The 27,227-nt window shown below is 39.6% G+C and overlaps 2 protein-coding genes across 3 annotated transcripts in view; one reads left to right on the top strand and one right to left on the bottom strand.

The window, feature by feature from the left end:
• LOC122879191 (LHFPL tetraspan subfamily member 6 protein) overlaps positions 1–3,728 on the bottom strand; it is a 42,372-nt gene extending 38,644 nt beyond the window's left edge. The window contains exons 1-2 of the mRNA XM_044203031.1: positions 3,414–3,728; positions 1,940–2,457 (exon numbers count right to left, since the gene is read on the bottom strand). Coding sequence (XP_044058966.1) covers positions 1,940–2,324 — 385 coding nt within the window. The 5' untranslated portion in view covers positions 2,325–2,457; positions 3,414–3,728. The remainder of the gene's footprint in view (positions 1–1,939; positions 2,458–3,413) is intronic.
• Positions 3,729–5,055: 1,327 nt separating this feature from the next.
• Positions 5,056–27,125, top strand: cog6 (component of oligomeric golgi complex 6). 2 transcript variants are annotated; one of them, XM_044202852.1, is made up of 19 exons: positions 5,059–5,559; positions 6,029–6,172; positions 6,712–6,783; positions 7,004–7,062; positions 14,712–14,823; positions 15,431–15,513; positions 15,767–15,837; positions 16,918–17,011; positions 17,758–17,886; positions 19,023–19,114; positions 20,053–20,117; positions 20,239–20,330; positions 20,763–20,880; positions 21,751–21,882; positions 22,046–22,213; positions 22,735–22,842; positions 24,369–24,422; positions 24,543–24,622; positions 26,407–27,125. In XM_044202852.1, the coding sequence occupies exons 1-19, from the start codon at positions 5,437–5,439 to the stop codon at positions 26,552–26,554; spliced, it is 1,944 nt and encodes a 647-aa protein (XP_044058787.1). In that variant the 5' UTR covers positions 5,059–5,436; the 3' UTR covers positions 26,555–27,125. The 2 variants fall into 2 exon arrangements, with proteins under 2 accessions (XP_044058788.1, XP_044058787.1); XM_044202853.1 differs by lacking the exon at positions 24,543–24,622 and having other exon boundaries at positions 5,056–5,559.
• The last annotated feature ends 102 nt before the right edge of the window (positions 27,126–27,227 follow it).

The raw sequence follows: 27,227 nt of genomic DNA, 5'->3' as shown, positions 1-27,227 counted from the left end.
AATGTTTCAATCATCAGGTATTTTTTCTTCTCTCTCCCAACGTACCCCTGACATTTCTACACTCTTTGTAAGTGATAGAAGACAATACATGGAGCAGCCCACTGAGCTTCATAATTGTGTCACTTCCAATTAGCCCTTCTGAGACATCTCTGCCCTTTGGCTCACCGGCATTCAAGTTAAAAAGAACTGAGCGGTGCCCTTTGTATTGTACCCCGCCTTCCTTTGCTCTCCCTCCATCCAAATTCATGCGTGTCTGGATTTGTGAGTCTGCGAAAGAGAGAAATCGCAAGAAAGACAGACAGGGATTTTTTAATCCTATAACCAAAAATAGCAGCTTGCTGTAATGCTGTATGTACGGGGTTGCTGTGGGCTTAAAAGGAGCTCTCCTTACATAAATGTGCACATTTCTGAACAAACCAGCCAGCCTTCACCTTAATCATCCTCCATATTATACATCATTAATACTGATGTTCCTAAGTAGCTAAGCCTTTTAGAACTAGGACATGGCACGTTGTGGTGGTCCTCTGTAGATTTATCCCTCTGAAAAACCTGGCAGCTCTGTCAGATCTGCCTGCAACCTGCTTTTCTGTCACATCACTTTTTTAAAAACCAAACTGAAGTGATGGGGGATTGTAAATAGCAGAGTGGTGAGCCACAGTATGGGAGCAATAGTTTTTGAGTTAATGAGAGGGCTGGAGCACCGCAGCTTCTTAAACTAGGGCAGAGAAACTTGCAGCTTCAATGGAAGCCTTCCCTCAGACCTCACGTCCCGGGAGAACACATGTGCAAAACCAACAGTACACATAAACAAAGCTGGTGCCGTGTGGAGCCGTGTCCACTTACTGTAATCAAACAAACAAACAAAAAGACATTTCCATCACCAGAGCTGCAGCGTGGACAGGACTCTGTTTTGGCAAGGAGAAAGAGAAAGGGCGTGGGTTTCTTTTCAACTTTAAGGGGCACATTCCGGATCAAACACAGAGCAGAAAATCTCACTGACATATTTTGGGCACGCTTGTCACCCAAATGAAGCTCAATTTTCCATCATTTCATCAGTCAAACTAAAAACAAAAAGATATGAATTGATGCCAAACGTCTGCTACAAATAAGAGAGAGAGTATTATGTAGCTCTGTTCTGTGAAGTTTTTCTCTTCATCAAATTACACATGTATGTTCCACCTTATTTACAATATGCAGGACCAATCCAAGCGTTCTCAAATGGTACCAAAGCCTTAAATAACCAAAAGCCATTCACAAAATGTGCATAAAATTTTCACAAACGCCTTTGGCACCAACAAACTTGATGAGATATCAACAATTCAGTTTGTAAGTGCGGTACTTTTTGAAACATTCTTTCAAAAATTAACTCAATCCAGTACAGCAATGTGAAGAATTGTGTGTGTTGTTTTTAAACAGCAGTCGTAAACTAAGAAATGTAAACTGACTCAACATCATTAACCGACTCCCAGGAACAACATCTCACTGGGAGACTTTTCATTTCTTCTGGAGCCGAGTATCTGAGGAAACAACAGCAACAAGTTTGTTGGCCAAGAAACGTTGGCCACAGGTGAAATTTTCATCGTTATCAAGATCTCTGTGCGTCCTTGTTTCCTCACCAACGTAATTTTGTTTCATGAACAACACTTCTGTCGGAACGTTCAAACCAAATTTAATGAGAAGTTATTTACAACCATTAAAAGCTCCCAGTTCTCTATAAACATCTATATCTTAGGAGTTATAGAGAATCTGTAGTCGTCTTGTAGTCTTTCAATGCAAAGCAAACCATTCAAAAATATGTGATCTGACAGTTTGACATAACAGCCCCAGATCGCTTCATAATTGTATTCAAAGCGTTTGCACTGCACACCATTGTGAAGGTGAGGGCCGGGTTGGTTGCAGGTACAAACACAAACAAAACATCACAGAAACGTAAACTCACCTCCAACAAACTGGATGCCGCCAGCCACACGGCCAATTGTACGTGAGATGAGGTCAGAGATGCAGCAGCCCATGAGAGCTGTGAGTGCCACCAGCAGGAGGAGGCCGCATCCCACCCCCGTTACCACCGTGCAGATCCTCCACTCCAGACTCGGGATGCCGTGGAAGGAGGCGTAGCGCCCACACTGCTCCAGCATCACCGTGGCCTGCCTCTCCTCGTCCCTCACCGGGTAGGAGCAGCGCCGGAAGGTGCCAAAGGACACAGGCTTGTCCATCTGTGTCCCCAGCAGCCAGTAGGGCATGAAGAAGCCAACGCAGGAGGCAGCAGCACACAGCAGGGACAGCAGGGCCCAGATAACACCCGTACATGTCAGACTAGATGCCATGGTAAACAGTCTGCGAATGGTTCACACAGTCACTGAACTAACAGCAGTTTTATGAGCAGTTGCTGTGTTGCGGGAAGCCTTGCAGTGAGCATTTAACACTAGCAGTCTTCACCTTCTCAGTGACTCGGGATCCCTGTCAGAAGGAAGAGAAACATCCACACTGAGCACTGACATAAAAATCATCTGTGGGAGCAAGTTGTTGGCTTTTGGAATGAAAAAAACACAGTTTTATAAGTTGAAAAACCAGAAACCTGTTCCACAGTCAAAATCAAGTCATAATGCAATATGTGCAGCTATAATCACAGATAAGAATCCATGTCCTAATGAGTATTACTCATTAGTTAGATCTTTTTTTAGTAAAGTACTCAGTCAGTAAATGACTTTTCCTAAATGATGAAGTAAGCAGATAAGCACACTAAATCAAACTGGACATGGTCTAATAAGATAGAGCCATAGATATTCAATATAGAATCAATACAGTTATTTTTTGATTCTTATATAATAGCAAACACAATCTAATAATTTTCAGACTCTGGCCACTAAATAATCAGTAATCATAAAAAGTTTGATAAGCTGAGGGCAACGATTATTCTCCATCTTACTTGTTTCTTTAAGGCTTTTCCATTTAAATATCATGTTGGTCAATTAAGAAACAATAAAACAACTAGCAACGTGTATAATAACTAGTATATCCCGAGAGGTAGTCTGTTATTTGAACTACGTATAGCTACAATTAATTTAGGTTTATTTTGAAAACAATCTTGACTCTTCTACAAAATAGCAATAGCATTCCGATAATAAACTTTACACACATGACAGCAAAACTACAAACAATACAGCATATGGCATGTTATTGGACTATAATACCACAAAATATCCATTAAGTACCACAAAACCAATGGAAACTGGACATTTAGTTCAGGAAACACACTCTAAGTGCCTGCAGGAGCAGCCACTACAGGAACATACAGTGATTTTTCGTTAGGGGTGACCTCACAGAACACGCTGTTATCGCAGTGTTCACACTGCGATAACAGCGTGAATAATGAGAACAAGGCAAAGAAAAGGAAAAAGAAGAAGAAAGCTTACATGTTGGGAGACCCATGGAATAAGGTGCGCTCGCTGTACACGGAGAGGTTATTTCCATCTGCTGACTCCAGCTGTGTTGGGTCTCAAAGCAAACTTTTCTTCAGTCGAGGAAAAGAGAAAAGAAATACGTTCGACCTAAGAATGTAAATACAAAAAGTGTCCGCAGAATCCGTTCACAAATCACTTCCTCCTCATCAATATATTTAACTGAGGCAAAGTGTGCGGTGCAGAAACGTGTGGCTGACTGACTGGACTCCAGTTTTCACATTCCTGCTCAGAGAGAGAGAGAGAGAGAGAGAGAGAGAGAGAGAGAGAGAGAGAGAGAGAGAGAGAGAGAGAGAGAGAGAGAGAGAGAGAGAGAGAGAGAGAGAGAGAGAGAGAGAGAGAGAGAGAGAGAGAGAGAGAGAGAGAGAGAGAGAGAGAGAGAGAGAGAGAGGCGGGGAGGGGGCGAGTCCATGAAACACTCTCGGGAGGTGACCATCAATCACACAAATCCCCACCCAGGGGCTGGACTCACCGCTACTATCATTCCCTACACGCTCCGGATGCATTCATGGACACCTCGTAAACTGTTCAAGTAGACTTGGAAATATCAGTCCTGAACCTTGTAGGCTAAACCTCACTTGAGTTGTTGTTGTTGCGATGAAAGTTATTAAAATGAGAGAAATTCGCCCAAGTGATGAAAGGATTTTTGTAATATAGTATTAGCATATGGTAAATGGTATTATTAGACAATCTAGTACTTACAAGTCATTAAGTCAACTCAAACTCACATTGATGAGGTCTTAATTTCATGTAATTTTGAAACACAGCAGAGACTTTTAGAGATCAGATCAGAGCTTATATATTGCGCGAGTGACAGAATGAGTTTACTTGAGTAATCGACTGCAAAGGTTCCTTGAGTCAAGATGTTTGTTATTGTTGTACTTCAGCGTTTTCATATGGATATTTATTTGGGGTTAATTTGTGTGATGTAGGCTAATGTAATTATGATTTTAACGTTTATTCTTTAGTTACATTTTTTTTAAATATGTTTTGTCTCCCATGGTATTTAACATCTTGAGACATCATCGTGAGGGTTGGGTTAAAAATAGCAGAAAAATGTGTCTATCTTTGGAAGTTTAAGTTAGATTTATTGATATCATTTATTTAATGTCAGTTTCTCATTTTGCTTCCTTTTAAAGGTGCGCAGTCAGCCAGGTTGCTGATTGTCAGGGATCCTTAGACAGGAAATTTACAGGTTACTAAACCCAGGACTGTGAAGCTGGGAAATCACCTCACTAACCACAAGGTCATCCCACCCCTCTGAGTATTCCTACTACGTTAATTATATAGAACCAAAGGATCCATAAAAGCTGTTTGGTTATTCCAATTATTGTGCAGAAACAGAAACTATTCAAAATTTGGACGGTGAAAAGAAATGCATTCACCAATCCTACTGGTAAGAATGGTGAGTGATAGTAAGTAATAAAGTGTTGTTTTTTCATGTAGTAATTATTTAATTTTCAAGATATAAATAATGTATTGCTGGATTAATTTCTGGGAGGAATATTTCCAGCAGTACATGAATGCAGCATTGCTCGCTGCTCTGTCGCTCTCACTTAAATATTTTTCTATGTGTGTGTGAAGATACGAGAGCTAGTCAGCCTCTCCTGGACATGCTATAATTTGGAGATATCTTTAAACTATGATCTCGTGTCTCTCTTGTCTACCTTAAAGCATATGATTTGGAAACTCATGTGTTATTCGGTTCTTGGAATAATATAATTACACCGTTGCTTGAAGGAGTGAGGAGCCTAAATATGAGGAAATATTATATTTGTGTGATATCATTACCATTACTATCATCATCATCAACATCATCTTCCCTTTAACAAACAAGAACTTATTTCAACAAAAATAAATAAACTGCGTAGCGGAACGTTGTGTCAATCTCCTCCAGGGATCTATACGCCGACCGGACGTTAATTTCAGACGGACCAAAACATCTTTCCGAAAGTTGACGTGGAGGTGTTTGTGTACAATGGCTGATACTAAAGTAGAAATTCCAACTGTAATACAGAACCCAAATGCGCCTTCTCAACCCAATAACCCGCTGTCAAGGAAGCTTAACAAAATACTGGAGACGAGGCTTGACAATGACAAGGTAAATTGTAAGAGTTTAGCTTCTTGCTAGCTAGCTAACTGTAGCTAAATCGGCAAGCTAGTCGCGTCACAAATGGACACAATTCTGCGCTTAGGTGATATTGTCACCCTCCCAGAGGTAATTGTTTGGAGGAAACGATATTGCTCATCTTTGGCTATGGAAAAGCACAGTAACAACGCCAAAAAAAGTTTATTCATTTAACAGTTAGCATGTTGCTTCAGTCATTCAGTGTGGTATGTAACGTTATAAACTTGGGTGTTGGGTCCTAGTTTGTATCCCCATTAGAATCAGTTTCCCATGCCAAGATACCAGGGGTTTAGCTCAAGTTAACGATGGCACCCCCTGCCACTGATTATTCCACGCAGTTTTGGCTACGATCGTTTGTGTGCAAAGGGAACAGATTCTCAATTATACATTTGTCACAACACCTAGACTGACTAACATTATAATGTCCTTTTTGTGTTTTCAGGAGATGCTGGAGGCTCTGAAGGCGCTCTCTGTGTTCTTCACTGACAACAGTTTGCGGACCAGGAGAAATCTTCGTGGTGACATAGAGAGACGAAGCCTGGCGATCAACGAGGACTTTGCAAGAATATTTAAGGAAGTAAAAGAGGTAACATAGAGTTACAAGAAAATACAGTTTATTACCCGTAAACAACACTCATGTCTAACTCCATTTAACCAGCCAAAGCATCTGTACAGTGATTATTTTTAACTGAGGTGGGTTTGGAAATATTCACATGGTAAGGCTGTTGAGTAGGTTCACCTTTTAAATTGTTAACTATATTTCACAAAACAACACAGACTGGCACTGGTGTTTTGTTACTAGATTAATAGAGATGTTTTCAGTTTTCTGTGATAATGATGTAGAACAGCAGATCCCAATTTAGTAAGTGCATTTTAAAGTTCATGGAGTGACGCAGAGTTTTAAGTTCAAGGGGGTGTGTAAGGTCTTTGGAGAATTTATTAGCAGCAGCAATCATAAAAGACTGTAGTGGAGAACCTGAAAGCCTGTGATTCAAACAGGGCCAATATTTATTTGAACAGTAGTTCAAATAAACTAACCAAACAGTACAGTACTTCAAATATTGAATATTGAGTTTGTATGTGTGCCCCAGTGCTGTTGTAACTGTGACTTCACAATCTCCACAGGAGCTTGAAAGTGTTCATGAGGATGTCCAGGCCATGAGCACATGTTGTGAAGAAATGACCAGTAGATTAAAGGTACGGTTTATAATCTCTGCATGTCATTAGAAAATAATGATTTACTAAAGGTAAACTATTAATAACATCAATAGAGGGTAGTATCTTTGTGTAAGCTTGGTATTAGTACAGTGTGGATCAAATGTATGACGTTAATCACTTCATATCAGAGATTTATAAAATTTTTGAGAACATAATGTTTGCAAGCCATCTTTTAAAAACAGAAACTTTTCTTCAACAGGCTGCAAAGGAGCAAACTCAAGATCTCATAGTAAAAACCAACAAGCTGCAGGGAGAAAAGTGAGTTGACTCTAAAAGGGTAAACATTTTGTATGTGTGATTGTTTGGATGTGTGGTGATGTATGTGTGTGTTACTATGTAGAGTTAACCATGTAACTTCACATGTATATTTGAAATAAGATACATAGCAAATCCATTTGCATTTGACTTTGTGTCTAGAATTCCTACCAACTGGCTGACTGAGAATCTTCAGACATTTCTAAAATAAATATATCTTACAGTTAATGATTTACATTGCTTACTCTTGCCTCTTGTGGCTACATGAGTCAGATACACAGAGTGACCAGAAAAGTAGAAACTTCTGTACAATGTAATGTAATCCAAACTTACAATTTTAAGTGCTTAATTGTGGTAGACAGTGTAGCAGAAAGGAGAGTTGTGAGTATCGCTGTCTGGAGCTGCTGTGCTGGCTCTGGGAAACCTTCTCGTCCTCTCTGGCTGTTAGCTTCACAGCAGCAACTGTAGGGACAGTTTGCTAACCCACAACCTGGCTAGTGTTAGTTATATTACTTGCTGTGTCATTGTTCGCGCTATATCATGGTATTTGTCATGGTATTGGATATCTCCAGAATCGCATACCCCACCTTTAATTCACCTCGACTGTAACTGTAGCAGTTTGGTATTTTTGTATCGGATTGCATTATATTGTAAGGTTTTTCTGATATTTTGCTCCATAAATCTGGTGGACAAAATATTAGGTATTTCTTTTGCCATTATGCAGTCAAGTTCACAACATTTTTATAATGCACAGCCTCAAATTGTTCTGTAGAATTTATTGAGCATCAAAAAACTTCAGTAGTAGTCCCAACAAACACTGAACCTTTTTATAAAGGTGGTGTTTATTGTAGGGCTGTTACAATGGATTACATTGAGCAAGTTTTGAACTCATTCACTCTCATCTCAAGTTTTGATGTAGGAATTAATCGAGACTCAACCTTATTCATTGCAATCACAAGTTGTTTCTCAATCTGATTGTAACTAAACTGTCACCAAAATATAGAATACCATATGACAAGGCTGCTGCCCTGAACTTTTAAACTAGCATTTCAGAATGTCAGGGAGATCATGGAGATAGGATGGCAACTTTATTCTAAATATTCTGCAGAAAGTTCAAAGAAATCTCATACAGCCATTTCTCCCCTTATCTGTTCTGAGGCTACAAGTCATTTTGGAAACCCATCACATACGTCACTGATAGGCATCTTCATCAGTCCAAAGCGAGACACCATGATTTCACTCTCTCTGGTGTCTCATTTCCAGAGAGAAATTACCCCTTTTTCTATTCAGGCAAGTTTACAGACAAATAGCACTTCAGTCCAATCACACGGCAGGAACAACATGGTCCACTTTGCAAGTGATAAGCTTTTATTGCACAGATGTTGTTTGGAAAGTATAACCTTGCTTAATGGTCTAGCACTTCCTTGTGTTCATTTTTTACAGTTTTTAAAAAATTAGAATCGCGGCACGTGAGGTGCCAGTCTTTGCCTTAGCTCTGGCTTTTCCGCCGTTTTAAAACTTTTTTTTTCTCGTAAAATCTTTATTGAGTTCCAGGAGTTGCCTCTGACAGTTGTCAGCTCAAGGGGATTCCCCCATTTAATTAGAACCAAACCATTACTTTAAAAAAAATTATACTGATAATTTCTCTCTATATATATACACAAGTAAATAAAGATATGACCTGCCAAGTTAAAACACTAATAAGTTAAAGAGTACATTTCAAGTCTGTGAAATGCAGCTTCTCTTTACTGTGTCAGAAGTTAGAGAGATTTGGTGCAGGACAAGAGGAGCTGGCAAGCACATCTTTATTTTTGATGAGGAGGGATGAATGATTCATGAGATTGATGAATATTTCTCCTGCAGTTGTCTATTTGCATAAGGAGGGCAGCAATCATCATTAATGCAGCTTTATTTGTTTTATTGAGAGAGCAGCCCATCAACGTGTTCTTGTATTTGAGCGTGTGCATTTAGATTTGCTGACAGCACATATTAAGAGCCATCAGATATGCAAATTCAATATATACAGCTCACCATGACAAAGAGTCATGAGTGGAGTCAGGCAGTGTATCTTGGGTGCTCACCCAGCTGCTCTTGGAATACTGATGGATTTTTTTGGTTGAAAGCCTGCCAATAAAATTAATTTAGGTATCATTAATCTATGAATTTGGCCAGCAGAGTGTTGACAGGGATGTGAAAATATAACACCGCTCCTATTCACTGCGGGGCGGGGTGGGGTTCATTAGCATTTGTGGCGCCTGTGACCTTAGTGCTCAGTGACCTTGTGAGCTGACATAAAGGCAGAGGCACAGGCAAAGATAATGTAGATTTCTGGCAAAAGACACTGCTTCCAGCTGTGATGTACCATGACAATTCCATGCTCCGCTGGCACAGCTTCAGGACCTCCTTGACGAAAACGTGACATAGGAGGGGAGGGAGCAAGATTAAAAAGGAAGGAGATGAGCTCAGAATCTGAGAGCAGTGCAAGACACCAGTGAATATGTGCAGACAATGAATTAATACAAGTCATATCGCTTTGTGCAGGGGGTCTTGTTGAAGGTAAGTGGTCAGAGGTTTTACGTGAATGCCCTTCTGTCCTGCCTTGTCTTTTTTCTCTTTCTTTGCATAGTGGTCCCATTGGTACCCGCTGTCTGTCTGCATGACATTTTCATTCACAGAACCACAATGACCCCACAACCAGATGGGATGGTGTCCGCACACTGGGCTTTGACCTTGTTTTTAGCAATTTTGTCTCAGAAGAGCTGCCAGAGGAAGTCAGTCAAGCTGTCCTCCTTCAGCCACCCACCAGTCAGCCCACTGCACCACACCACTCCAGTCTTCTCGGTCAGATCTATTTCAGGTCACAAAATCCTCTGTAGTCCCAAGCCACTCTCTTTATTTAAGTTTCTCCTGTTGACACTTACTTTAGCAGTGCTACATTTTCAGTATAATCTCACATTTTGTGCTTCTAGGGCAGCTCTGCTGAGATAGTGCAGTTGTTTTCAAAGCTCTGCAGATACTCCTGATGTGTATTACAGAGCAGGCCTGTCCTCAACTGTTTGCTATCTTATCTGCCAGTAGCACTGTGTCATTTGTCAGCTCTAATGAAACAGAAAGGAACAGCACATTGCTTACAATGTGCAGAAGCAAAGGTGGAAGAGGCTAGCCAATGAGAGTAGACGATCTATGTTTGTCCGCCGGCTTTCGGACAAGCTGCTCTTTTGTTTTGTGCTGGTACTGTTCAAAGACACTGTCAGCAAGAGCATTAAATAGGTGTTGTGTGTTGTTCCATAATGAAACGTAATACTACCCACCTGTCCTGCACTGTGTGATCTTTGCATTAGCGTAACATGTTATCTGCTGAACAAGTTGAGACGTCTCACAAACGGATGTTTCTTTCACCGCACGAGCACTGTTGGTTTAGTTGTCCAGCTAATGAACCGCTCAGGCAGCTACAGTAGGCCTACTTGGCTGCATGCCAAAGAGCAATGTAGATACATTTAGTAACCACAACTAAGATTTACCTGCATTTGGCTTGTGGCAGCCACTTATTTCCCACAGTAATTCCTACTGCATATGATGAATTGTCAGACAAGGAGCCCTGTGTTTCATTGAGCAAATGTTCTCAGTATGACTTCTGTGTAGGTCATTAATAAATCAAGAGCTCCGAAACCCTTGAGACAACTATCGGGGACATCAGAGTATAAATGACAACCTGTGTAAAATGAAACTTGAGCCTTATTAAGGCTCAGCTGGCTGTTAATGAGGGTATGGCTGTGAGTACGCCTTTGTGTTTTCTGATGTGACTGTCTGCGACTACACTCTGTGATCACTGGCACGTGACTAACTAACAGCTTTGTGAATGCCAAATTTCCACGCAAGCCTTCTTTAATGGCCCCAAATAGATTTTAATGGATAATCGACACACATGGTTTACAACTTCTGAGAGGGTTGGACATTCGCTTGTTACAGAGAGCAGTTGATTTCCTTATCATTTGTCATAGAAGTCAGATGTTTAAGTCTGCTATTTTTACACTCTGTATAATAACTAGTGAGCTTGGTAAATGTTATTTACTGATCAAGCTCTCAATTTTTATAAACTGACAAAGCTGTTTATGAGATTATGCAGTGTTATATTGTTTAAACGATTTTTCTGTGCTTGAACAGACAAAATCAATTGGCCTAGTTGGGAAATCTGAGCACACAAACAGCCACAAACAAAGAGACAGACCTTTACACACACACTAACTTGTTTTCATCCCACCATGTAACATTATGTAACATTGATCTAATTTAACTTTGCAGTTGTTGGACGTTCTTCAAGAAAAGCTTACATCATTGAGTTAACTTTCCTTTGAACCACTAGCCCAGCGTCTCTACATACTTGCCTTTACAGTGGGCCGTTGCCAATTCACTCAAGTATGTTGCCCCTCTCTGGTATTCGGTAATTGCAGTCTGGAGAAGAATGTCTCATGTCCTGACAGTGCTGTAGAAAACGATCCTGCTGCTCCACGGTTCCCTTGCTCTCCTTTGCTCTGCTGCTACAGCTCCCACAATCCCCCTCTCCTCACCTTGCACAGGCGTGTGCAGCCTGTCTCTTTGTTGTGATTTACATCCTGGAGGAACAGATCTGTCACTATTGGCCTGGACATGAGAAATTGGGGGCATTTCTTATCTTCTAGAGGTGAATCTGTTGCAAAGTTTGACATGTGAGAGAGGATTTCTCTGCTGGTGCTCCCATGTCTGTGAAGTTCAACATGTCCATAGACAGAAACCTCAATAAATAAGGGATTGGGAACAATTGCTCCCTTTTAAAATGAAACTCATGAGGTCTTATTTTCGACATAGGAAGTTGAGTAAATTATATAATTGCTGGTCAAGTGGTTTAACCCTGAGAGCACTGTTGCAAGGTGACTGACAAAAAACCCCCAGACATTTTCCCTTTTCAAAAATTGCTATCATTTTGTGTTTTCTGTATTTCAGTGTCAAGTAATTGATAAAAAGATATTAAAAAGAACTTTTGGACTCTTTTGGAGTTTCTCTTATAAAGTCATACATACAACATCAGTGGGTCGTTCAAGTCAACTCTTCTCATAAACAGTGAACACAACCTACCAGCCTGTTCTTTCTGTGGCTTAAACGCTTCATGAATGAAATGCAAAGCTATGACATGTTAAATGTGGCTGATAAGATAAGGCTTATGAAGCCATTAAGACTATTAGGACCATCAGGTGGCCAATAAATTTTATGCCCCATAAAAATGGTATGTATTGTCCCAGATTCAGTGTTGTGCATGTGTGCGTTTCTGTCTGTTTTTTTCACTCTTGTGAAAATAATGACTCAACCACCTTTTAATGATAGAAATGCCATGTTTGCGCCACAGTTTTGCACTATAGAACAGATGACCCAATTAGATATTTGTAAAGGCTTGCTGCATAAATTTGCTTATTAATGATAAAATCTCCCTTCTTGAGACAATCGCTCTCTAAGAGTTTACAAATTTCATATTAATATTGCTCACGTGTTGTGTGAAGACAAGCATGTTCATATGGAAATGGTTTCTCTAATTTATGCATCACTCAGTTTAATTAATGACCTCATTAGCATAGCATATTATTTTTTTTATATATCACTGTAATTGCGGTGGGATATCAGGTAGCTTGAGTGCCTCTTTATATTAATTTACCTCTCTCTTGAAGTTCAGTGTGTTTTTGTACACACCTGTGCAGGGTTGGGCAGTGACAGGTGACTTTAGTACAAAAAAAGTAACTGTTTTCTGTTACATTACCTAAATAATGTACTCTAATTACAGATGTTTGTGACAGACTTAAAAATTGCTTTTGACAATCTCACAGTGAAAGCATGAAAGTAGAGCCAGGGCTACTGTGTCTCTATAAAATTAAATATTCATTATTATTAGGGTCCGGGCAGCTCTGCTGCACATAGTCCAGTCCTCAACCAAACGGAGCCAAACATCCTCAACAGGAAATGTGGGCCAATAGTCCTGATGGTGGTATTACAGCAACCCGCCACAGTTTAAAACTTTGAAAATTCATAACAAATCAGTCATATGTGCTACCACTTTGTAACTTTCACCAAAATGCAGGCCCAGTTGAGCAGAATAGTTCACATGCTTTGAGCTGCCAGGAATTATGAAGTCCATCACTCTGTTTTTCTCAAAAACTGTAAAACTAATTAAACCTATCTCCTCCCACATTTTTTACGCAATCGACACCAAACTTGCCATACTGCATCTTCAGACCGTCCTCCACAAAAAATCAATTACAAATAAATAAATTAAATTAATTAATAAATAAATTCAAATAAATAACAGACATTTCTGTGTTGTCTAGATGAGGTCCACAATTTCTAAGAATTTTATCTTCATAACTGAATTTTTGACAGTAGTTTGAAATCTGCCTTTAAGCCGTTCTCACAACCTTGTGGTTGTATAAGTCTTAGTGTGAATCCACCTCCGATTTTCCTGTTCCTAGTAGCTCAACTTCTTCTTCTTCCTCTTCCTACTCAAAATGCCCGGACCCGACTCACAGCTTCCCAGCAACTATAATTATTTTTATTATTGTCACTACTTACGATTTTGATGAAGTAGCCAGGTTGCTGTAATGAAGTACATTTTTAAAGCATACCACCCAAGCCTATCTGTGCATTGAATTAAAGGCGGTGGTCTAGCCAAGCTGTCATCTTTGTGTGATGCAAAAACTCTTAACACAGGAAACACGTAAAGGGCAAAGACGCCTCGAGGTCCTGCATGTGAGGCTTGGCAAGCCTTACAGAGAAATACTGAATCATAGTCCTGTAACAGATTTACAACCCTTTACTTTCAGCTGGCTGAGCACTGGTAATAGCCATGTGAGAGACAAAGGTCAGATAATGTTGGGTTCTTCTACCCCACCAGAACAACCTGGTGATTTACAGGGGTAGAGAATATAGACAAGGTGGTTTGGAAAGATGGGGACAGAGGGAGGACTCGCTCTTGTTCTGCTATCCCGTGACAGAGTTCCCTGTTTGACTGGGGCGGTTGCCATGGTCACTATTGTGTTGAGACACTTATAGTGACACTGATAGTGATCGCTCTGCTGTTATTGATAGTGACAAAACCTGGCCAGTACCTGGCTCTGTATTCTTTTTGTTTCTCTTGTCTTCCTCTGTTATTTATTTTCTCACTGCTGCACATGATATCTTTACTCTGTGTCCCACCCTGTTGTCTTACCTTGTTGTTCACTGTGAGCAAAGGTGTGTGTGTGTGTGTGTGTGTGTGAGGAGTATGACTGCCATCTGCTGTAGGACTTCGAACATCACAGCTTGTTGACAACATGCACCATTTTTTTGTTAAATAAAAGCATGCAACTTTGTTTTCCACACTGACATATTTTTATTTGTATGACGAAATACAGTGGTAAAACCCAATGATCAAAGATAGATTGAACAATCTGAAAGCTTTTGTGAGCTAAAAATCCATCCACAAGGGCCTTGAAGACAGACAAAACAAATCATGGCGACAAGAAAAGGCCCAACTGAACTGAACAGAAACTATATGACAAAACATTATAAGGATATAATAATTCTTTATACAGATACTAAAGTGCAGTAATAGCAAGTGAAGGAAATTACAACATTTATCTCTTTACCCTCAGTCACCGCCTGGAGGTAAGAGCTCAGGTTGCTCAAGCTTTCCTTGCCAAGTTTCAGCTATCTAATGATGAGATGGCCACCCTGCGAGGGGCTCGGGATGCACCCATTACTGAGGTAATCTCCATTATATTGTATGCTAATGACTTAAATAATTTAAAAATCCTCCCTTTTGCACTCACAGGATGGGAGGATGCAATATCAGGTACAGATTAGCGTCTTGCTGATATGTAGCTGTCTTTTCCCTTCAGTTTTTTTGCTTGAGAGGCTAGTTGACGGGTGATCGATCTTCTCACTCTGCCAACATGTTGCCACAATACCTAATAAGTTGTAAGATGTGGTCATGATATTCCATAGTCCATTAAGTTACTAAAATGTTGAAATGATTACTTTTTCCTACCATCATCCCCATCACTTTATACTGTATATCAATTGCTATACATGCTAAAAAGAAATCTAATTGATCAAAAAAAGTTTACTTTTTATATTATGATATGCACATAAATAATTTAGCATGTGAAATAACACCACACATCTGTCAGCTTCGACAAGGTTATATTTATCAATATTGCATGTTCAGTTACAAGTGCTGTCCTTGGTCTCACCAGAAAACATTTTTACCAAAGCTGTAATTTAGTGTTTTGCCAAAAATGTTCGTTGACTTCTGCAAATCTGCAACCTATATTGCGTCTAATATATTCATTTATGTCATTCCATTTCCCAGGATTTTTTCAAAGCTCTCAGCCGAGTGAAGCACATCCATGAGGATGTGAAAATCCTCTTGCGAACCAACCAGCAAACTGCAGGGTAAGGTGCACGTCTCACTCCATAGTGTTACTCTGTGCTCCACTTCCTCTGACAGACTGAAATAACAGTGTCTTTTACAGTGATTCTATTCTTGATGTTAAATTCAGTGCATTTATATTGAACCTGAATGGTGGAATAGTCAAGTGGGGAAAAAACATCCAGGTCTGGTATTTATGTCACTGTCAGGGATCTGACACTATGCTGCAGGTTATGGGTATGTAATATGTGGTCTTGGTTTGCGTGCTTGTTCCAGGTTAGAGATCATGGAGCAGATGGCCGTGTTACAAGAGACATCATATGAGCAGCTCTACCGCTGGGCTCAGAGTAAGTACAGTACACAAGAGTTAATACCACCAGCACGAGGAATATAACTGACTCACTGTGACCCTCATTGTACAAGGCCTCCATATTGAACTTGAACTTGGGTGTTGTGTTGTCAAAGATAGACAATCAAGCAAGTGAATTTTGTAGAAATGAATGAAAATTGTACTTCCATAATCAGTGATCTGAGTCTGTTTTTTGTTTCCAAAAAGTTGCTACTGTAGGATGATTTGTTAGTTGTTGCCTTTTTTGTAGTTTTTTTTTTTTTATCGGATAGAACTAAATACAAAACTGTGCTCTTTCAAGTGAGAGTAATTGCATGTATAGGACACATTTGACTCATAACCTCTGACTGAGTTTTGCCAAAAGAATGCAAGAAACCAAAATTTTCCTCAGCTGAGCCATGTGTTTTGTCATTGAAATATAAATGGAAATAAACCATTTAGATCACAGAAACCTCATTTGTGTAATTATACAATAACAAAATATAGAGCATCTACTAAATTATGAGTTGCTCAACAGATGCTTATTTTGCTGTGGTTTAGATTTGCTCAAAGACCCAAATCCAGAAATTTGGCAGGTGAAAGTTTAGTAATAATCAAATGAAAGAGCTGCAAGTTATGTTGTTTTGTAATTTCTCTGCATGTAGTACAAGTTAGTTTATTTTGTGAAGAGTCTCTTTTTGTATGCATTTATCTGTTGTTTATGAGGGAGAACTACATTTTAAAAAATGTTACTCCACATTGTTTGAGGAGGGCATATATTTCCTGCATTAGGTACAGTCTGACAAGAATGGAGTGTGTTGACCCATTTTCTCCACAGTCCGGAAGACTGACCACTGCCTGTTCATTTTTGTATTGTCTGAAGTATAAGTAAACTGTCTTCTTGGTACAAGCTCATGGGAAAATATGATTGAAAAATGTTCTTGGTGCTTTGATTTGCTTCCTGCCAACAGGGTTGCCATGGTTTAAAACATTTAGCAACATTGAATGGAGCACAGTTACTAGATAGACTGCTACTATTTAGTTAGTAGTTATTTATTTATAAATATTTTTTTGTCCCAATTTTCTTTTTTCTACAAAGATGAATGCAGAGGACTGACCCAAGAGACCTGTGATATCAGCCCTGTGTTGACTCAAGCCATGGAAGCCTTACAAGACAGACCTGTCCTTTACAAGTAACATAGAAACACACGCACACTCTTACTTTACATGTATATTTTGAATTAATCTTAATATATTCACTCATAGTTTAATAAAACAGTGCTCAGAAAAAACGATTATGTACCATTGGGTCTTGAAAATCTTTAGATGCTTTGAAATGCCTGATGTACATATGAGTAAGTACTACTAATGCCCATTATTTTAAAACAAGCAATGACTGAAACAGGAAAAACAAATGAAGAAAAATATTTTCAAATGAATTGAATGTCAATATCTATGTAAATAATTTATACCCTCTAGTACAGGAAAGTAATTTGTGCTCATATAGAACAAAGAATTGCATAGGACCAAAGTCATAAAAACAAAACAACACAAAGGAAACATTTCACATATTATCCCAAGATATTTTCATGGCGAACCTCCTTCTATCTGTCTGTGTTCTCTGAAATGCACCTGTCTCAGTGCCCACAAAGTGTTCAAGGTCATGCGCTGGCTGGGGATGTTGAGGCTGAGAGAGTGGAGACCAGTGTTCCTGGAATCTTAATTCAGCACTATCTTCTGTTTAGTCTGTCACAGAGCCTGCCACAGCCAAGTAATCAAAACAACCTCAAAGTCTTTCCTTTTGGAAAAGCTGCCTACATTGTTGATGTATGTCAGCAACTGACCTCCGACACAGTCTGCACGAAAACACTGTGACCGCCGTCTTTTCACATGACGTTTGGGTGTTGAATGTTGCCTTCTTTCTCTTCTGCGTGGTCAGGTACACCCTTGATGAGTTTGGGACTGCACGCAGGTGTGCGGTGGTGCGAGGCTTCATTGACGCCCTCACCCGAGGCGGGCCAGGAGGAACTCCCCGCCCCATAGAGATGCATTCACATGACCCTATGAGGTACCTCTCTGATCCCATTTATGAGCTGAACATTACCATTTCTTACTGTAATAAAAGCAAAAGGAAACTTCAGTTCTGATGGAAATGTAATTACAGTATTTTTTGATGTAACCAGAGTCGGAGAAACTCATGGATGCTTCTTTCATGTCTCTGCATTGAGTTTGAAGGTATGCTGAATTATGAGTTCAGTGTAGCTTAGCTCAATTAAAGGATGTCTATAAAATCAAAGATATCACCTTAAAAATAGGAACATCTACATTTATGCATCTCCAAAGATTAGTTGTAAATTGTATTTTATGATGAGTATTGTATTCGAGTCGCTAATTTCACTTTTAACAAATAAACTAGACTATATCAAACTTTCAACCTGTTTCCATGTGCCCACAACCAGAGCTGATGAATACAAATACTGTATATATACAAGTATATTTTGTAAAAAGCAGTGCCAGACTGTTTTTCAATTATTAGGATTTTGCATGAATTTGTGAAAACATTTCTCATGATCACAACATATTAAGCTCTCAGAATTTCCCTACACTAAACTCACTATTGAGCAGAACTTCAAACTACACAGAGACATTCAAATGGGATCAATGGGTTTGTCTATTTTATATATATATATTAATTATATAAACTCCTGAGATTCTTAACTTTTAAAACCCAATTCAAGAAGATGTTAAGTGTCTATTTTGTCAAGGAGTGTCTGAGTGTGTCTGTGTTTCCTGTCGTACCACATCCTCTTTCCTCTTCCTCATGCCTCTTCCTCATGCCCAGGAGCTAAATGGGAGAATTTCTCAGAATACTAGCCATGTGTGGAATACATAGTCACCTCCACTTTATAGGAGGCATCAGCAGTTCTGAGAACATCAAGTTCTTTCTCACCTCCCAATGTCCTCACACTCACTCACACGCTCACAAACACACACACAGGCTTACACACAATAATTCAAGTTTAACCTTGCTGTTTTCCACCGTTATGTAACACCAAAAGCCATGTGTGTGTTTGTGTGTGAAGGGAGTGAAACACGATGACCCATGCCTCGATGTAGCTGTGGTCACGGCGTGGAAAGATTAGCCCTCGGGTTGGGCCCTCAGTGACGTACTCTTTAAAACAGACTGTTTTGTCACTCTTTCAGGTATGTTGGGGACATGCTGGCCTGGCTACACCAAGCCACCGCCTCAGAGAAAGAATATCTAGAAGCTCTACTGAAACAAGTCACTCTGCAAGGTATGATGTTTTGTACATGCTAATTTCTGGTACATACAAATGATCACAACTGCAGCTTCTTCTTTTTTTTTTTTTTTTATCTTACCCTTATTGGAAACATTTGCTTTGTTGCATCTTTTAATTTTGTGTATTTTACAAGTGAACCAGGCCTTGTAAACAAATGTCACACAGACTCACAAGTAGCTTGTTTATTGGACAGAGTTTGGGTAACCAGAGGTTCAATGAGGTTAGAGATGTTGGCAACAGTTAGAGAGTGTGAACAAATCGAATTCCAGTACATTTAGTTCAGCCTGATGGACTAATCCTGTTCTTGTTTCCCTAATTTAACTTCTTCGGTTCTCATAGCATTTAAGAATGAAGACAGCTCATTAGGGGGATCAGTCGAGACCGGGATTTGCCCTTGGTCCATTTTGTTATGCTAAGCTATTACATCCAGGCTATCAAATGTCAACATTTAGCTCCTTGCACCGTTTTGGGTTAGTGAATTTTGATTATGACCACCTCCTAACAAGTCATGTAAGATTTGACTTGGAAAAAATTTGAGCCTTGAGCCACCTGAGTTTGAATGATGGCATTGATGTTACCTGCCTAAACACAGTGAACTCAAGAAATAAATCTAAAAGTTGGAGACGTGAATGTGTAAACTAATTCTAAAACTAATACAGGAATGAATTATGAATTTTGTGACCCTATGTTATACTCAGTGTGTTACTGCACATTTACTTTGGATCCAAAAGAGGATTTCTTTCCCCAATGCTGTATTCATTAATACTGTGCTTATATTCATGATATCCTTAAAACAGTTAGTGTATTTAATCCCAAATAGCCCTGACTTTGTGTGTGTGTGTGTGTGTGTGTGTGTGTGTGTGTGTGTGTGTGTGTGTGTGTGTGTGTGTGTGTGTGTGTGTGTGTGTGTGTGTGTGTGTGTCTTACTTTAGATGTGGAGGAGAACATGCAGGACGTGGTTGGACACATCACCGAGGGAGTCTGCAGGCCGCTGAAAGTGAGCAACCAAGTTAGAAGAAGCTATTAAAGAAACACTGACCAGCTCTGTTGAATGCATACTGTGCTCTGTCATGTTCTACTCATGCATTCACTCTGTGTGTTATGGATCTGTCCCTCAGGTTCGGATAGAACAGGTCATTGTGGCTGAACCAGGTGCTGTCCTGCTTTACAAGCTGTCCAACCTGCTCAAGTTCTACCACCACACCATCAGGTATTTGAACTCACTCAAATTTGTAGCGTAATAATAACTTGACAATGACTTAAGAGCTGATATGATTTGTTGATTAATCGCTCAACAAAAAATTAGAAGGCAAAATTTTTCATTATCAATTAATTATTTAAGTCATTTGTAGAGCAAAACATACTTTTGTTCTGTTTTTGCAAATTAGGAAATTTCCTGCTTTTCTCTGTTTTATATCATTGTAAATTGAATACCTTTTTAGTTTGCTGGTTGGACAACACAAGTAATTTGAAGATATCACTTTGGGCTCTTGGAGCTTGTGATGAGTATTTTTTGCTATATTCTGACATTTTGTGATTAAACAATTAGCTGATTAATCAAAAAAAAAAAGATAATTGATAATGTAAATAATCACCGGATGCAGTCCTAGTTGACTTATCCACCTATTTTTTCTTTGTCCAGCTCTATCATTGGGACCAGTGTGGCCTCCTTGCTCATCACTATTGAAGAAATGCACATCCTCAGCAAAAAGATGTTCTTCAACAGCCTGAGCCTTCATGCAAGCAGACTCATGGACAAGGTATGAGTAGGATGATTTTTATTTGCATAATCCACAATATTGTTTTCTCTTGTACACTTGTGAGAAAGTGACTGCTAGGAAAACAATACCATCACCCAAGGAAAGAGATAGCGGAAGATAAAGCCTTGTTTTTAGAATAGAGATAGTTCACAATGTTCTTTCATAGAATCGCTTAAATGACAGTGCAGAAGTGCAGTATTGCACCCTGCGGACACACATTGTGTATTTCAGCTCTGCGTCTAAACCCTCAAAGACAACAAGGCTATTTCTGAAGCACTTATGCTTGTAAACAGTTTTGGCCTGCTGGCCACAGCATTGAAAAGATGCTAGCTGCCAAAAAACACCAGACTTGTTACCATTTAGTTAAATTGGGATCCAAATATACCTCAGCACGAGCAGGCGCTCTTCCACATAACATGCTGGCTGTGTCTTGATCAATAGCAGTTACAAGAATTATCCCTGTAGCTCGGTGTTAATCAAATTGAAGGCCCTCAGGGTTTTGGTGTCAATTCCAGCTAATGCCAGGAACACAGCCCTCTCATAATTTCCTCTATTAGGTGGACAAAGGTGGCCGAGCTCAGATCTGTGTTGTGTATCCAGAGGCCAATGAAATCAAAACTCTCGTCATTAAAAAAAGCTCTACTGACTCTGAATAAGCTGAGGCTCAGAGTAGCAGTAGCAGAGAAGCAGTTGTATATTCGATCTATCATGCTGCTCATTAGGGATGTTTAATGCTTTGATAATGTTTTGAGGACCACTTGTCTTGGTATAGGCTATATCCCACACACAACTAACCTCTGCCAGAATAACTTTGCTCTTTTGTTCCATCTACTAATACCTTGTCTTCTTCTGGCTCTGTCTGCTGGGCAGGTGGAGCTACCACCTGCAGACCTGGGACCTACAGCCTCCCTCACTCAGACCCTCTCCCTCCTCAGGGAGGTGCTGGCCTCCCACGACTCGTCAGTGGTTCCTCTGGATGCCCGCCAGGCTGACTTTGCTCAGGTGAACTCATATTTATACAATATGATCAGGATGGGAGAAAAGTGAAAATTGTAATATTTTAAGAAATTGCTGTATCTCTTAAATTTATGGTATATAATTGTCTTAATATTTGTTTTTTATGTTTGATATTTCACTCATCTCTGTCTTACTTTGTCTCTCCCAGGTGCTCTCTTGCATCTTGGATCCCCTTCTACAGTTGTGTACTGTGTCAGCCAGTAACCTCGGCACTGCTGACATGGCTACTTACATGGTCAACTCGCTGTATGTCATGAAGACCACGCTGGCTCTCTTTGAGTTCACTGACAAGAGGCTCGAGATGCTCGAGTTCCAGGTCTGCCCTAATTGTAAATAGTCATCCACAAATTAATAGTGAATCAATTGTTTGGTATCAATTTACATTTCATTACAATTAGTCAAGGCCATGGATCTAATAATAAGACACCAGACCATATTAGGAAAAGACAAACTGAATCATGAAACACAAATTATTACTAGTTATTCAACATGAATGCTCTGCCTACATTCATCACATTGTCTGTGCTTAGGGGTATTGCTCATTAAAAATAGCTAATTATTATTATTTCATTAAAACCCATAGAGCCTAAATCTTTTATTAAAAATATTTAATTTGCTGTCTCATAGAAGGCTGTGCATGTCATGTATTGTTGTTCATGCTCAAATGCGCCATCTATCCCTCTATTTTTAGCACATCTTTTGTAATTGAGCACCACAAGAGCTCTTGTGGAAGTTTCATTCTCAATAGCACAGTGGTTCTCCATTAACCACAAGTACCACTGGTTAACAATGCAGAGTTGGACTGGATTTTAAGCTACTCTCTTCCACATTTTCTAGATCGAGGCTCACCTTGACACTCTGATCAACGAGCAGGCATCCTACGTGCTGACCAGAGCTGGACTGAGTTACATCTACAGCTGTGTCCAGCAGCACAGTGCTGAACAGGTGGAGCACTTAACTACATGTTCACATGCACACACTCGTGAAGTTGTAGAACTGTGGATTTTTCTCACATATTTCCTGTTAGACTCCCTAATGGTCCTCTTTTATATTATACAGGCCCTAACAGTATTGTTTACACTACCTCTTCAGGCTTTACAATAGCTATCGCTATGGTTACCACATGACCGATGTCTTTATTAGGGCATAATAGCATTTCTATCCGATTTTCAGATGTGAAAGGGACAGAGGGAGGCAGATCATATTATGTTCTATTAAAATATATTAGCTTCTCCAGAAGTGTCCTGTGCAGATGAGAGAGCTGATGCCCTGGTGCCTTCCTCCCTCTTTGTAACACACTTTGCCACTGGGCTGACTGAGACCCGCAGTTGTGGTTTAGCATGCGAGGCTTGAAGCTCTGGGTCATGTCAGGACACACCACACCCTGCTGCTGCTGCTGCAGCAGCTCAACTCAAAGCTCAATCAAGAACTGTCATTCTTCTGCACACTACTTCTCTCCTCGGGTGGCCTGTCTTGGGTTTTCTTTAAATAGTCTTCAGTTTGAAAAGATTAAGTCTAGCTGTCTACACACAACGGCATCCTAGATGTCAACGACTGACAAGAATCCCCAAGTTTATTTTAGACTTTTGAGGTTTACTTTCACTGATTATCATCTGTTTAACATTGTTTCCCTGTAATTTTCTGTGATACATCAGATTAACAAGTCATAAACAAGAAAACAGTGATTAAAACAATACTAGTCACTGGCTAGTAACTAGCAGATGAGTTTGTAGGCTCATAGTATGTTAATGTGCCCATATCTCCATAAAATCACTCAAGGTACTGCACTGTAGCTTTGACCCTTGCACTGCCTTCTATTTGCTGCTTTTAATGTAGGCAATTTAGGCATTTAAGCTTGACTTAATGTTGCCATTCTGGATAATCAGTGTCAGCTAATTGCCTTGAAGGTACCTGCTGTTGTGTTCACAAAGTCAGTCATGTGTTTACCTTGCACAGTTTTTGTCTTGTTAACATCAAGATTTAGGGAGGGAATTTCTCTTGTTTACGAATCAAGATTCACATGTCCAAGTTCAGTTTATTCAAAAAGAAATGATTTTTTTCAATAAATTAAATACATAAATTGAAACTGAATGATAAACCGAAGTTATCAAATCACCAAGATTATGAATGTCTTACCAACTTAAATTTACTCTCTTTGCATTTTTCAGTATATGAGAATCTGAATACCATATGATTAAACCTAGAAGAGCTACAACAACCGATGACATCAAACAGATGTTTAACCAACCAATCAGCCATTTAAAAAAATAAGCCAGTACGATAAAGCATGCACTATTTATAGTTATTGAGATAATATTTTATTATGAAACAGACCATAGCGCCCAGCCCTTGTGTAAATCATCAGTCAGTGAAGGACCTCAGCCACCTGACCTTTGTTCGATTCTGAGATGCTGTTCAAACACTGTGACCTTGAGTTGGATTCTAAGCTGATGTTCACTTTTCTGCCTCAGGGTCCTCTGTCCCTCCTCCCCAGCATGGACAGCTCTTCGGTGAAAGCTGCAATGGTGAGTTACACTGTGTGTTTTAATGAAGCAAATTTTCCTGAAGGAATTAATAAATTCACACTTAATTATTATGATTCTTTGACTCATCACCTGTTGTTAACTCTCTCGCGCAAACAACAGGTCCAGTTTGATCGGTACTTGTCGTCGCCTGACACTCTATTGATGCCACAGCTAAACTTCCTACTCAGTGCAGCTATCAAGTGAGTTCCTGTCCCTATTGTTGTTAGTAGCTCTCTCTGTTCAGGGAGAGAATAGCATTCATGCAATATTCAGGCTTCAAGCTAAATGTTTACAACATTGCATGGTGTTTCAGCAGGGTAAAGAGCATATTCAGAGTGATAAAAATAGAAGGAGCGTTGACCTAATAATGTTCAACATTCATTAGTTTCCCAGATGTAATACGATCATTACAGCATTCCAAACAAAACACTTGACTAAATGCATGGCGAGTTTGGATGCTAAATTGCTAAAGCCGCCAACACATTGAGAGAGCGGTCTGCAGGACAACCTGTATTTGTCTTACTGATCAGAAAATGCACATGCTTTTAGCTCAATCCAGCTGCTACATTGGTGCGCTCTTTCTATGAGTCACGTTTACTGGGAAGTGCAGCAGGCTTGAGGAGCACTCTGTACCTCAGGTTAATGTTCTCTATTAATGGACATGGGAGGACTGATGGGCAGGACGCCATTAATTAGCTTCTGGTCCATTTCTCACTCACACGCGTTCCCTGAAATCATTCCTCCTCTCTCTCTCTCTCTCTCTCTCTCCCGCTATCTCTCAAGTCTGCTTCTCTGCTCACCTAAATACACAAAAACACCCGCCAGCACTCTGAAAACACTCCTGGAGCGCACAAATAATGGGAATGTACTATTAGACTCCCTTCGTTTCACATTTTGTGCACTTGGTGTTTAGTAAGGTGTTATACACAGCACTGTTGTTGTGTTCTCTGTGGGCCAATTAAAAATATGGATCTCAAGAGCCTGAGTGGGATACAACAGAGGAGCTCCCACTGTGTCTTTGAGTCCTCTCACTGGGCTCTTCAGTCTGACTGTTCCTGTTTCTCCATTCGTACTCCACTGAAAGAAATAGTCACTTTATGTCCTTTATTTTTATAACTTTTTTTATAACTTTTTTAAATCCCACTGAAAAACTAAAATAATTCAATAACAAAATCAAAAGAAGCAGAACAAGAGATCTTGTTTCTAATTAGATTTTTTTATGCTCCAAGTGTCTTATAAATCAGTCTTGCCTTAAAGTAAACAACAAATAGCACTGCAACTAAAATAAAATATGATTATTTTCTTCTGTTTTAATCGATTAATAGTTTGGTCACCAAGTGACGTCTGTGCCAGTCCGATCAACAGTCCAAAAGCCAAAAATATTCAATTTACTATAATGTAAGACCAAGCAAAGCAGCAAATTCCCACATTTGAGAACTTGGAACCATCGAAACATGACTAGAACGAATAATCAATTAACAAAATAGTTGCAGAATAATTTTCTTTCGATCGCCTAATTGTTGCAGTTCTAAAAGAAAACAACAAAATCTGAATAACTGAATTTGATTTGAAACATCTATAGAGATGGATCCAGAAACTGTTCTGTAAATATGATTAGCAGGAATACAATTCTCTCATTTAAGGAGTCTTCTTTGCTAAAGCAGTGTATGTCCCAGTGGCTGATGCTTTTGCATTAATGCTGTAATATGTATCCATAGATGGCAGTGTGCACCACATACTGCCACTCATTGTTTTGCCACAGCAGGGGCACACAATGGTCACTGAACAAAAAAGTAATTAGGACAAATTCTTACTCATGGCTGACTTATTTTAGCTCTTTATCAGTGACCAATTACAGCATAGCTCTGCTTGTCTGATTTAGACTAGAAATTTAAGAAGAAAAAGAAGAATTTAAAAGGCCCATTCACTGCTGGTACTTGTTTTGTGAGTATAAAAATCTAATGAGTTTTATCTGTTTCTGCAGGGAGCAGATTTTCCGTCAGTCAACAGAGCTGGTGTGCAGAGCCTATGGGGAGGTTTACACAGCGCTGACCAGTCCAGCTAACGGCTACAAAGACCCAGAGAACCTGGTACCCAGATCACCTAAGCAGGTTCAGACCTTGCTGTCCTGAGAGACACTTTTGTCCCACCTTTTTGATCTCGAGAACACAGGGTGAGCCCCAGCGAAGGACAGCCTGCAGGTTATTTAAAGAGCTGTATAATTTGTACAGTATAATAACACAAATGTATATAAAAGTAGTTGCTAAGGTGGGGTTCTTTATGGGAAATGTGGGATGTGGATCGCTGACCTCAGAGATAGACACACTCGTGTTCCAGGAGGAAAGAACATTATACGTATATGATCCATTTACTTTCACTGCTGCAGGCAGTCGGCTTGTTTTTCTCTCTGTAAAGCACATATGTCTCCTTCTTTCTGTCTGTTCTCACACCATGTACTCTGTTTGGGTTCCATAATTGTACAAAACAATGTCTTTTTATTGAAAATATTGAACACTATATAAAACAAAAGGATACGCTGAATTTAAGAGACTTATCTTATTTTTCCACACTTAAAAGTGGTCAGGAAAAATTCAGCCACAATGCCAAGAGGAACCTCAGGAAGCTTCAGCAAAAACATTGTGGTCATTTTATTTTATTTTTACTGTTTTTGAGCTGTAAGAATAAAATGAAAAATCTGTCTTACCATTTTGTTTGGCTTTTCAAAAAATGGTCTACCTTGCTGACTAAAATGTGAAAACAAGACTATTGTAATGAAGGATTTAGCTGGCTCAGATAGGTTTCATT

This window comes from Siniperca chuatsi, linkage group LG7, assembly GCF_020085105.1.
Source record: "Siniperca chuatsi isolate FFG_IHB_CAS linkage group LG7, ASM2008510v1, whole genome shotgun sequence".
In the NCBI taxonomy this organism is placed as follows: Eukaryota; Metazoa; Chordata; class Actinopteri; order Centrarchiformes; family Sinipercidae; genus Siniperca; species Siniperca chuatsi.
Note: the sequence above shows the minus strand (reverse complement) of the source record. Positions and strands in the feature narration are given on the sequence as shown.